The sequence below is a fragment of the Leuciscus leuciscus genome (assembly GCF_965113295.1).
Source record: "Leuciscus leuciscus genome assembly, chromosome: 20".
Classification (NCBI taxonomy): Eukaryota; Metazoa; Chordata; class Actinopteri; order Cypriniformes; family Leuciscidae; genus Leuciscus; species Leuciscus leuciscus.
Genome location: NC_138744.1, coordinates 15,403,642 through 15,415,131, shown reverse-complemented (window position 1 = coordinate 15,415,131; position 11,490 = coordinate 15,403,642). Strand labels below are relative to the sequence as shown.

At 36.1% G+C, this 11,490-nt stretch overlaps 1 protein-coding gene and 1 long non-coding RNA gene across 7 annotated transcripts in view; one reads left to right on the top strand and one right to left on the bottom strand.

The window, feature by feature from the left end:
• Positions 1-11,490, bottom strand: part of LOC309483734 — a 72,987-nt gene that overhangs the window by 7,425 nt on the left and 54,072 nt on the right. The window lies entirely within an intron of this gene.
• dync1i1b (dynein cytoplasmic 1 intermediate chain 1b) lies at positions 221-11,244 on the top strand. 6 transcript variants are annotated; one of them, XM_082149674.1, is made up of 17 exons: positions 221-233; positions 1,056-1,179; positions 1,250-1,364; positions 2,856-2,913; positions 4,037-4,096; positions 5,284-5,399; positions 5,549-5,635; positions 5,723-5,885; positions 6,143-6,242; positions 6,351-6,476; positions 6,894-7,040; positions 7,943-8,056; positions 8,146-8,279; positions 8,506-8,650; positions 8,737-8,877; positions 10,351-10,476; positions 10,656-11,244. In XM_082149674.1, exons 1-17 carry the CDS (start codon positions 223-225, stop codon positions 10,767-10,769), a joined length of 1,881 nt encoding a protein of 626 aa, XP_082005800.1. In that variant the 5' UTR covers positions 221-222; the 3' UTR covers positions 10,770-11,244. The 6 variants fall into 6 exon arrangements, with proteins under 6 accessions (XP_082005800.1, XP_082005799.1, XP_082005798.1 ...); XM_082149673.1 differs by having other exon boundaries at positions 2,823-2,913; positions 10,659-11,244; XM_082149672.1 differs by having other exon boundaries at positions 2,823-2,913.

The window sequence follows — 11,490 nt, the reverse complement described above, 5'->3', positions numbered from 1 at the left end:
AATGCATCCTTGCTGAGAAAAAAAAAATCAACGCTACTTTACTGAAGCTCCGTTTCAAAAACTATCGTGCCGCCCAACTAGACTATTTTTGGCACCATAGACTCATTTGAACGTTGTCTAGATAGGCAGCTCACTAAGATGCATGATCTTAAAGCGCTGCCCGCTGTTGCTGGGAGGCGTTTATGACGTATCAGCATTGAGCACTTCCGGCTTTGGGTGCTGATGAGACTGAGGTAAACTGGTGATGCTTTGTGTTTTCATTTAGCGGTTGATGCTCATGTGTAGATTTAGCCTGTTATTTCAGTATTTACGCGAGAGACCGCAGCAGACTTTGCCCTGGTTGGATCGACATAAAGGCGGTACAGTTGAATTATTACATTGAAATATAAATGCAATATAGCCTACAAGAGCCTTTGTTGCGGAGTGCATTAATGCTTTCATTCATTTAAATGCAACGACAACCGTTTGTCAATGAACAGGATTGTGTTTTACTTTAATTCGCTGTTACGTGTCTTCTGTTATCATTCCTGTCAGTCAAGTGCATTTATGAACCAGAGTCACGTCATTTTTCTTTGCAGAATATTAGGTTAGTATGCAGTGTATTGTTTTTTTCATCCACAGCGCTATTTGGTATTTATACGTACAGGAGATTCACCTAAGAGATTTTATACATTATATTTTTGTATTTCTTTGTTTATTTCATAATTTATAGCAGTTTCATTATTGCATTTCTCGATGTATTCTGTATTAATTCCGTTGCAGTCACAGTATTTAAGCTTGGACTGTGTCTGTGTCCATTAGACTAATGGGCTTTTACACAGGCTGGTCTTCTCTGTATACAACCAAATGAAGCTGGATGTATAACTTCATCTACTGAAATTCAGCCAAATGCATAATGTAGACAGAACAGACCAAACCAAAGCACATTCCCTGGATAGCCTCTAATGTGTCCCTCTTCTTGGAAAGTTTGTGACATTGTTGATGTATTTTGAAGCATGGTAACATGTATGCATGAATACTACAATTAAAACTAAAACTGTTCATACTATACATAGATTGAACAACACAACGATGGCTGAAAGAAGTGACCTAAAAGCTGAGCTTGAGCGCAAAAAACAGCGCTTAGCCCAGATTCGAGAGGAGAAAAAAAGAAAGGAGGAAGAGAGAAAGAAGAAAGAGGTAAGTGCTTTTTTTGTTCTATATACTATTTATCATTTTATCACCTGCAAATATTTGTTCTGTGATGCAGTCTGAGATGCTTCAGAGGACTGAAAACGTGTCAGAAGACTCAGACCTAGACAGGAAGAGAAGAGAGACAGAGGCTCTCCTGCAGAGCATTGGAATTTCACCAGAACCACCTCTAGGTATATGATACAGAACATACAGCTGTCTGTGCATGTACATAATGTGTGTGAGATACATCTTTGTCAATGTGCATGGCACCTGCTTGAATTAAATGATAAAAGGAATCATCAGGAGTCTTTATAATGCAAAAGAGTTCTTTTTTCTCCCACTTAGCAGCCTTTAGAGCTATATCCTATAGGGCTTCACCCTACCCTTGTGAAAAAGAAGTACACTATACTAGCATATACTTTTTAAGAGTAGTTAATACGAAAATAATTAAAATATTGAATATACTTAAGTGCAGACTGAATGTAATGTTTTTGGACTGTGAATTGCATGTTAATTGCAATCAAATAAAAATATATTATTGTTATAATTTATATTAAATGCAATTAGCAGAACGTTAGAGTTGTTGTTTTTTTACCCTCTTAAGTATAGGACTTTATTACTTTTATATGTAATTTCATAATTACATTTTGAACTGGAACTCTGTTCTCCCCTTGAGTCACTCCATTTCTAGCCCTGTTTGTAATGATTTGTAATGTAACCTCTGTTTGTAAGGTTGCAATTTAGTACATCAAATATATTAACTTTAAATGAAATATCGAATAAAACACTACAGTTACATTTTTTAATAAAGTACTTATGCTTTAGTATGTTAGTCAACACATCAAAATAAGTGTACTTTAAAGCATAAGTGCACTTTAAGTGTACTTTAGTGTGTTAAAAACAATCATGAAAGTGTACTTTCTTTAAGTACAGTACACTTATGTAACCTTTTGTTTCATTAATATGTTATCTGCAAGTAAAGTTTTTTAATTTTTTATTATACTTTTATTTGAAGTACACTACAAGTGTACATTCAATACAACAAAGCACACTTCTTTCTCTCAAGGGTATGGTTCATTTTGGACTGATTTTTGCTGTTTTATTGATAAAGGGCATGTCGCTTTGGCCTGTATTTGAGGTCTAAAAATTTTTTTTGCATTTTTTTTTATCATCTGTGCAGGAATGGCTTGTGTCCTCATTAGAATTTTTGCTAGATGTAAATCAGATTTTGTAGTATTTATCGATAAGTTAGGTCATGAATTCCTCTCCAAAACAATTACTTTTATTAGATGAATATTAAGAAGTTTCATCAGTACTTAATAATCAGTTTATTGAACTCCTGTCTTTTACACTGTGGCTATATTTGAGCAAGACTTCACTGTGGCACACTCTATAAATAGATTTATAAGGTGATATTCCATGTAAAATTGTAATCATCATAAATCTGAAGATCTATCGTTTTAGAGAGAAGTGAAATTCGCTTGACAATCTCTCCTGTTGTTTTTCCTTTTGGATTTTTTTTTTTTCTCTTTGATTTGACCATTTCAATCCATTCTGTTCATTTTGATTTGCCTGTGTCTGCCACTGCTGGCCATCAGTGCAGCCACTGCAGCTTTTAACATGGGATACCTGTTATTTTCATTATTTAGTCCCAACCCCTATGTCTCCCTCTTCGCAATCAGTGAGCCCGGCCAGTGAAACTGGAAGTCAAGAGTCCATAGATGGAGGGACAGTGGGAAGGTATGAAATCTGCACGAGTGATTGTTTGCACACCAGACTGTATCTCAACCTTTAAACCATTTTGAAATACTTTTATATATTTCCTTATATGTGAATGTATATGGAAGTAGTGTTTTAATGCAGGGGTTTTCAAACTGGGTTCTGCAGGAGGGTTCTTAAGGAGGGAAACAATATTTGAATTTATTTTAAGAATATTTTTAGAATGATCAAAGCTTACTGGAAAAATATTTAAAAAATATATTCATTGTGAATTTCTCTTTAGGTTTATACACTTAACAATATTCTAATAATTGGTAGAACAAATATACCAATACAATTAGTCAGATATTTTTCAGAAAGTATTTTAACAAATTTGTCAGTATAGTAACCTAAAAGCTAGTTATTTCATTTTGCATATCATGTTGTTTTTTTTCTCATACAGTATAAGTGGCTTTTTTAATATAAATATTGTATATTTAACTGATTTCATATTTTAATGTGATCATCATATTTGGGGGTCCTTGGCATCAAAAGCTTTGAAAATTCCTGGTTTAAAGGATGTGAGCTTGGATGTGAGACTGATTGCAGTTTAATTTATATATCTATATTTTGCTAATACATTCTTATCAAGACATCAGACAGATTTACTATATTATGGTTGATTAGGAGAAATTAAATATTTTGTAAGAAAATTATAAATTATTTGAGGGACATTTTCAGGGAAGTTTTGCATTGCATTTCTTACATCAAAATATTTTGGCTATTGATTTTTGGACTACTTATTTTATTTTAGTATTTTGTTTTGCATTTCCCTTAAGACTAAGTCTGATGTTTTTCCTTTTCCCTACATCTTTGATGGGGACATCAGATATCGGTAAGGAAGGAGAAGTGTTGATGTTGTCATTGTTAGGTCCTAGCATTTGTTGATGCATCACCCATCAGTGGATGTGGTTCTGTTGTAGCTGTTCAAGAGTATAATGCCAAAGTCTATATGTGATTTTAGTTCAAAAGACAGTATGTTATTTCATGTAATCTTGCATGAAGAGGGTTTTGCACCGCTGGTGAAGCTGCAGGACCTAATCATGCATGCTCTTGGTCTTATCCCTCCTAACTATTATATGATGTATTCTTCTGATCTCTCTAGGACGTTGCAATGGGACACCGACCCCTTAGCTCTTCAGCTTCTTGCAGATTCTGTTCATGGGTGAGACTACCATCTCAGATTTGATATAGGAAACATTCAGTCTCAACAGAGAAATGTAGAATAAATTGGGAGTTTCGCATAAGGGCGAAAAAGTTCACCACAGATTTCGTCCGTTTTCAAGTTGGTCATGCGAATTTGCTGCGCTGACCAACAGAATTCTGCTTGGAAATTAGAAGTGCTTCATACATAGCTACACTATTCACAATTAAACTTTTTTTTGCACACAAAATTTCATTACTGTGACCGTATCACACCATGAATGAAAACTATAAAGATAACTACATTAGCGTCCACACCAGCGGACGATATCGTACTGTTTGTTCGAAGTGCGTGCTTGTCTGTCTCTTTAAATGCTCAAGCTCGTTACAGCAGGATGGATTCTGATTGGCTGTCAATGTTTTTATGGTTCATCAGCTGGATAAAATCGTTCTGAAAGTGATTCCAACAATATTGTTTCTCTGTATCTTTATAGCTCTGCTATTATTTTAAGGAACCGTATGTAAGAAATGTATTTCAATTAATCATAAAATGGCCCTGATATGTCACTAGACATTAAGAAATCATGTTCATTTCAAATACTTATATCACTGACAACAGTAGTCCGGCCAGGATATTGTCATTGAAGTTGCAGCCCTCAACTGATGTTGATGTTGTCATGTTGTGTTTTGGCCTGATGCTCCACCCTCCACCTATCTACCAATCATGAAGTCAGTAGTGTTTCGGCATCCGGGTTGCCAGCTCTGCTCTAGTTACCACAGCTACAGCTACAAACTTGTCGGATAAAAAATGTCTAACGTTACGAAACCTAAAAGACCTCGTTATGAATCCGAAATACGTCGTGACAAAGTCCGAAAAAAAAACGTACTGTGTAGGACTCGTCACTTGCCATTGGAAGCTCCTTGTAGCAGCCTACGTTCCTGCTGGATCCTGCAGCCTAACTGGCAACCTCGAGTCAGGGGAATTTGAAAGTGATTGCAGTACCAGTTTTGGCCACAATCTTACATATGGTTCCTTTAATATTGTTCTTTTAATACGATTTTTAGAACTATATCATTATCGTTATCTTTATAGTTATCACCCTTGGTGTGAACGGGCCTTAAGACTTTAGTAGGATGCTTTCAAGTAGTCCAAAGGCAAACAAACAAAAACATACATTAACATGTTCTCGGTTTGGCTTGATTTCTTAGGTGCAAGATGCAAAGGCTTGGAGCATCAAAAATTGTTCAGATTGATTTCATACCAAAAGAACTGGTGTCATACTCTAAAGAGACACAGACCCCTGTCTCATCTGATCAGCCTGAGGGTAAAGAGCTGTTTTTATTCCTACGTTATAATATGGATGGATATCCATACAAATTAAACTAAATATACTATATAAATTGCCCACAAAACAAATGCCATTACACTCATCTCATCACTTACAGTGTTTCCAAAAATGTCAATTTTCCACAGAGGAGGAGGATGAGGAGCTGGCAGTGCCCAAATCTGAGCCGGTGCCACAGCAGCTAGAGGAGGAGAAGCTTCAGGAGGATGAAGAAGGCAAGAACAATCACAGTTTTAAAAAAGAAAGTAATGCATTTATAAGAAGTGTAACATCATACAGACCTGTATGAATATGTGTCTTAGTTCATCCTAGAGAACTCACCAACGAGGAGAAAGAGCAGATTGTTCATTCAGAGGATTTCCTGTTTTTCTTCGACCGAAGCATCCGTGTAGTGGAGCGAGTGCTGGCCGAGGATACGGACATTTTCTTTGACTACAGTGGGCGAGATATGGAGGACAAAGAAGGGTCAGAGCGGAGGCTTATATAACAGTCAAACATGCACAGATTCCCATATGATTACAGAAAAGTCATTCATTAGATGGTACCAGAAAGGTCTATTTAACCTAATGTAGGATGATGGTGGTTTAATGGTTTGAAATCAGGTTTAATGAGGTGACCCAGAAACTGAAGAGTTGCACTCAACTTCAAGTGACTCCTGGGAAACTTACTGTAAATTGTTTTGGATGATTGTACCAGAATGCAAAGGTTTGTTTTGTTATCAGGGACATGCAAGCCGGATCAAACTTGTCTTTTAATCGACATTTCTATGACGAGCATTGGTCTAAACATCGAGTCGTCACTTCCCTGGATTGGTCACCACAGGTACTTTATTAATAAGAACATTAGTTAACTCTAAAATTGCATTAATATAAGCAATGCCTAATGCAAATGTGTTAGTCACAAATAACGCTCCCAGTATACTTTTTGCAGTATCCTGAATTGCTAGTGGCCTCATACAACACTAATGAGGATGCGCCTCATGAGCCAGATGGAGTTGTGCTGGTCTGGAATATGAAGTTTAAGAAGATGACCCCCGAGTACATATTCCACTGTCAGGTTTGAATTCCCGTTGCTCCCAATTAAAAACCTTTAATACCTTAAAGATGTTCCTTTCGGCTGCATTTCAATATACTTTAATAAAAAAAAATGTATATACTGAGCATGAGTGTGAGCAATCAACTTTTAATGAAAAGACCAGAATCGAAATTGAATTATACACAATATACACAAACAATAGAGCTCAACTTTCGGATGTTGTCTGCGTCATTAATGCACATCATTCTGTGTTTGCTCTGATGTCACTGATAAATGAACTCTCATTGTTCAGTTCATTCCCTGTATGCTCCCTTTGTGCCAAATGACCTTGATGGAGGGCAGGCTGACGTCCTCTATGCCAAAAAATAAAACGTAGCAAAGGAAGTTTAAAATCGGCACAAGTAATTACTAATGCATTTTATGGCTTCCCCCTTGTAGTCCTCAGTGATGTCAGTCGGCTTTGCTCAGTTTCATCCTAACCTGGTGATCGGAGGCACTTATTCAGGACAGATAGCACTGTGGGACAATCGAAGTCACAGGAGGACCCCAGTGCAAAGGACGCCCCTGTCTGCAAGTGCACACACTGTAAGAGCACCAATTACAGATATGTTTAAAAATATAAATATATATACACTACCATTCATGATCCTGTGGTCTGCATTTATTTGATCAAATATACAGTAAAAACTGTAATAATGTGAAATATTATTTAAATTTTAAATAACTATTTTCTATTTTAAAATATTTTAATATTTTATTTATTTTTATTTTATTTATTATCCATTACTCCAGTCTTCAGTGTCACATGATCCTTCAGAAATCATTCTAATATGCTGGTTCGGTACTCAAGAAACATTTCTTAGTATTTTCAATGTTGAAAACAGCTGCTATATATTTTTGTGGAAACCGTGATACATTTTCAGAATAGAAAAAGAACAGCATTTATTTAAAATATAAATATTTTGTAACATTAGAAATGTCTTTACTGTCACTTTTGATTAATTGAATCCATCCTTCCTGAATAAAAGTATCAGTTTCTTTAAAAAAAAGTCTTAGTTACCCCAGAGTTGTGTATTTAAATATTATATTATAATGTCATAAAGTATAATACTATAATATAATATAATACTAGTATATATGAAATGCCTTCTGTGTGCTGGAAAAACAGGTAACCTAATTCAGTCTGATGGTAGTTTAATGGTTAATAATGTGAGCTGAAAAAAACAAGTTTGCCAGGTCAATGAGGTGACCCAGAAACTCAACCCCAAGATATTTCTGAGAAACCTGTTATTGTAAATTGCAAAACGCATCTGATGAGAATTACGTTTAAAAAAAATTTTTTTTATTTTATTATTTGGCAAAACAATCCCTTATTTGTTTTAGAAAAATATTCTAATCATTTCCTCTCCTTAAAATAATATAGATGTCAAACCTGTTTCATATGGATTTTATTACTCATTCCATGTTATCTTACCAATTTATTGCAGCATCCTGTATACTGTGTGAATGTGGTCGGAACACAAAATGCCAACAACCTGATCACAGTATCCACAGATGGCAAGATGTGCTCCTGGAGTCTGGACATGCTCTCACAGCCTCAGGTGTCCAGATATAACACATTTAGACAAATGGAAAATGATTGCCATTTTAGATTGATTTAGAACAATTACATGTCTATTGTTGCTCACAGGAAAGTATGGAGCTGATCTACAACAAGTCAAAGCCTGTGGCAGTCACTTGCATGGCCTTTCCTGCAAGCGACGTGAATAATTATGTGGTAGGAAGTGAGGAGGGCACCGTTTACACAGCATCCCGCCATGGAAGGTTGGTGGTTCCTGTAACAGAACATATTATACACCTGCACACTCAGTATGATTGAAAACTCTTTTTACGCTTGGATGGCCTAAGTGTTGTCTTACTTTATCTTCTGATTTAATAGCAGACTTTTCATATTTGGGTCAACTGTTTTCTTAAATAATGTCTGTGAATATTAAAAACACTTTATGAAAAACAACTATTACCTTGAACTTGTTTAACTTGTCCCGTGCAGTAAGGCTGGTATTGGTGAAATGTTCGATGGGCATCAGGGGCCTGTGACTGGGATCAGCTGCCATAACGCTGTGGGTTCTGTTGACTTCTCCCATCTCTTTACCACTTCCTCATTTGACTGGACTGTCAAACTGTGGTCAACCAAAGTAAGAGTTGTATTGGAACTTGTGCTGCTCAATATGTATTTTGATTTTTAAGCATTCTATAAATATAACTTTCATTTCTCTAACAGCATAACAAGCCCCTCTATTCTTTTGAAGACAATGCAGACTATGTGTATGATGTCATGTGGTCTCCAGTTCATCCAGCGCTCTTTGCTACAGTTGATGGCAATGGTCGTCTGGACCTCTGGAATCTCAACAACTACACAGAGGTCATTACATTATTTACTCAGTCATTCTGTCTTCTGTTATATTAAGAACATTCATTACATACATTAATTAATATTAGTGTAAGAGGACTTCCTACTTGGGGCAAAAACCCCAAGGTAAACCTGGGGTAAACTTATCCCAGATTTTTTGTATCATTCATGTAAAATACTAAATGAAATATTCTATGTATGCTCATAAGTTTGAGGTAAGATTTTTTTAAATGTTTTTGAGTAATTTTTGGCTGCACGTATTTGATAAAAAAATAAAAATAAAATAAAAGATATTATTTACAATTTAAAATAACTATTTTCTCAAGGATAGTTCACCCAAAAATGAAAATTAGCCCATGATTTACTCACCCTCACGTCATCCTAGGTGTATATGACATTCTTCCTTCAAATGAATACAATCGGAGTTATATTAAAAAATGTTCTGGCTCTTCCAAGCTTGATAATGGCAGTGAATGGCCGTTTCTGTTTTGAAGTCCATAAAAGTGCATCTATCAATCATTAAAGTGCTCCACACGGCTCCAGGGGTTAATAAAGGCCTTCTGAAGCGAAGCAATGCGTTTATGTGAGAAAAATATCCATATTTAAAGCTTCTGGCCAAACGAACATACGGATTCCACTTAAGTCTAAAGCGTAACTTATGCGAGTAATGTGACGTACTGCTGATATTTACGCTACGCCATGACGCACTACACTACTTCTGACGTCACAAGTTGCGTAAGTTGTGCTTTAGGCATAAGTAGACTGCGCAAAGTGCGCATGGCCGTTTGGCCGGAAGCTAGAATTTTACTTTGTAATGTGTTAAATATGAATATTAAACTCATCACTTCGCTTCAGAAGGCCTTTAATAACCCCCGGAGCCATGTGGATTACTTTTATTATGGATGGATGCGCATGTAATTTGATTTTGTGCAATTATAAATGCAATTTGATCATTTAGTTGAAAAATGGCCAATCAAATAGCAGAATTCCAGTCAGAAAGATCCATTTGAATTACACTATATAATTCTATAAATTATATATGGGTTGATTTTTACTTCAAAAGAAAAGAAAAACAATAACTGTTATTGTACACATTTAAATGAATTATTGTATCTACAAATCAAGTCAGCAAAATTAGCAAATCAACAAAACAAAAAGATTTCACAGATCACTACTATCTACAGTAGTCAACATTTGAAGTGGATCAAAACCTTTCGGCAAAGTTATACATGAATTTTGAACAATACCCGGTCTTGTCTTAGGTTAACTTTGATTCACTTTTTTGATCCACTTCAAATGTTGACTACTGTATTCAAAATGAATGTCAATACTGTTCAGCTGGAGTGGGGGCATCCTACCTCATCATATTTGCATGCAAATTGCCTTTACTTCATAATAGTCTGCTTTGAACTAAATTAGATGAATCATGTTTCCACACAATGTTATTACGTTTACATTCCAAAACAAGTTTTCTGTGTGTACCAGGTGCCGTCGGCAAGTGTGACTGTGGAGGGAGGATGTGCCCTGAACCGGGTCAGATGGGCAACGGGGGGCAGAGAGGTGGCAGTGGGTGATTCAGAGGGCCGTGTTTGGATCTATGATGTGGGAGAGGTAATAACACCTACATCATGAGTACAAGAACAAGTCATTCTCTAAAATTTGGATGAATTATAAATATTTGCACTCATAGCCAAATACACAGACAGATCAAACAATGTGCAAATTTCAAGTCACTAATTCTGTTCTACCGTGAAGATGTGATGCAGAAGTTGGTTGTGTGTCTATTTTAGCAGTTGGCCATGTCACATACAGACGACTGGAGCAAATTTGCCCGTACGCTCATGGAGATCCGTGCCAACCGAGGGGGCGGAGAGGAAGAAGGTGCTTTGGAGCTGCCTGCATGAGAGAGACACAATTACATTCAGTGAAAAACAAGTAAAGATATGCTGAAACAGATGCTTGAAATAAGTGAGTGAATCACACATCCACGCTGCTGTGATCGCAGGTCTTTTTCTTTTGCCTACAAAACTCTATTTATAGCATTGGTGTTAATTAGCAATATCTCCTGTTCCAGTGCTAATAGTTAATTCCAGAACACACACAGGTGAAGAAATGAATGGCCTTGAGCTAATGTATATCTATGGCTTGTAGTGATTATATAGGAGTGAGCCTGTGATCACACTGTATCAAAACAATGACGTCAGCTTATTTTACATATTTGAAAGTACAGGGTCATACTGAAATGTGGAGAATGTAAATGTAAAAATGTATTGTAGCTAAGCTTATGAATGTGACTTTCTTTGACCTTTAACATTGTATGTGTGTATAATTGAATACAAAACTGGAGCATAAAAGCAACTGTAAAGTGTGAACTTACAATAAAAGTTGCGTTTTAATCTTTATTTGAGCAGTTATTTGTCCAAAATGGGCGGGTGATAAAAAGTTTTTATGTCAATGTCTTATTCCACGATTTTTTAGTGGCATTAAACTATTAATCTTTATCACAATGACAGGAGATTCCTTGTCATCCATGGTTTTTTTTTCCCTCCATCATCAGCAACTTCCATGGACGCACACGGCCGCACGTAGAAGGCGGGATCCTGTTACCATGACAATTACGTCAAT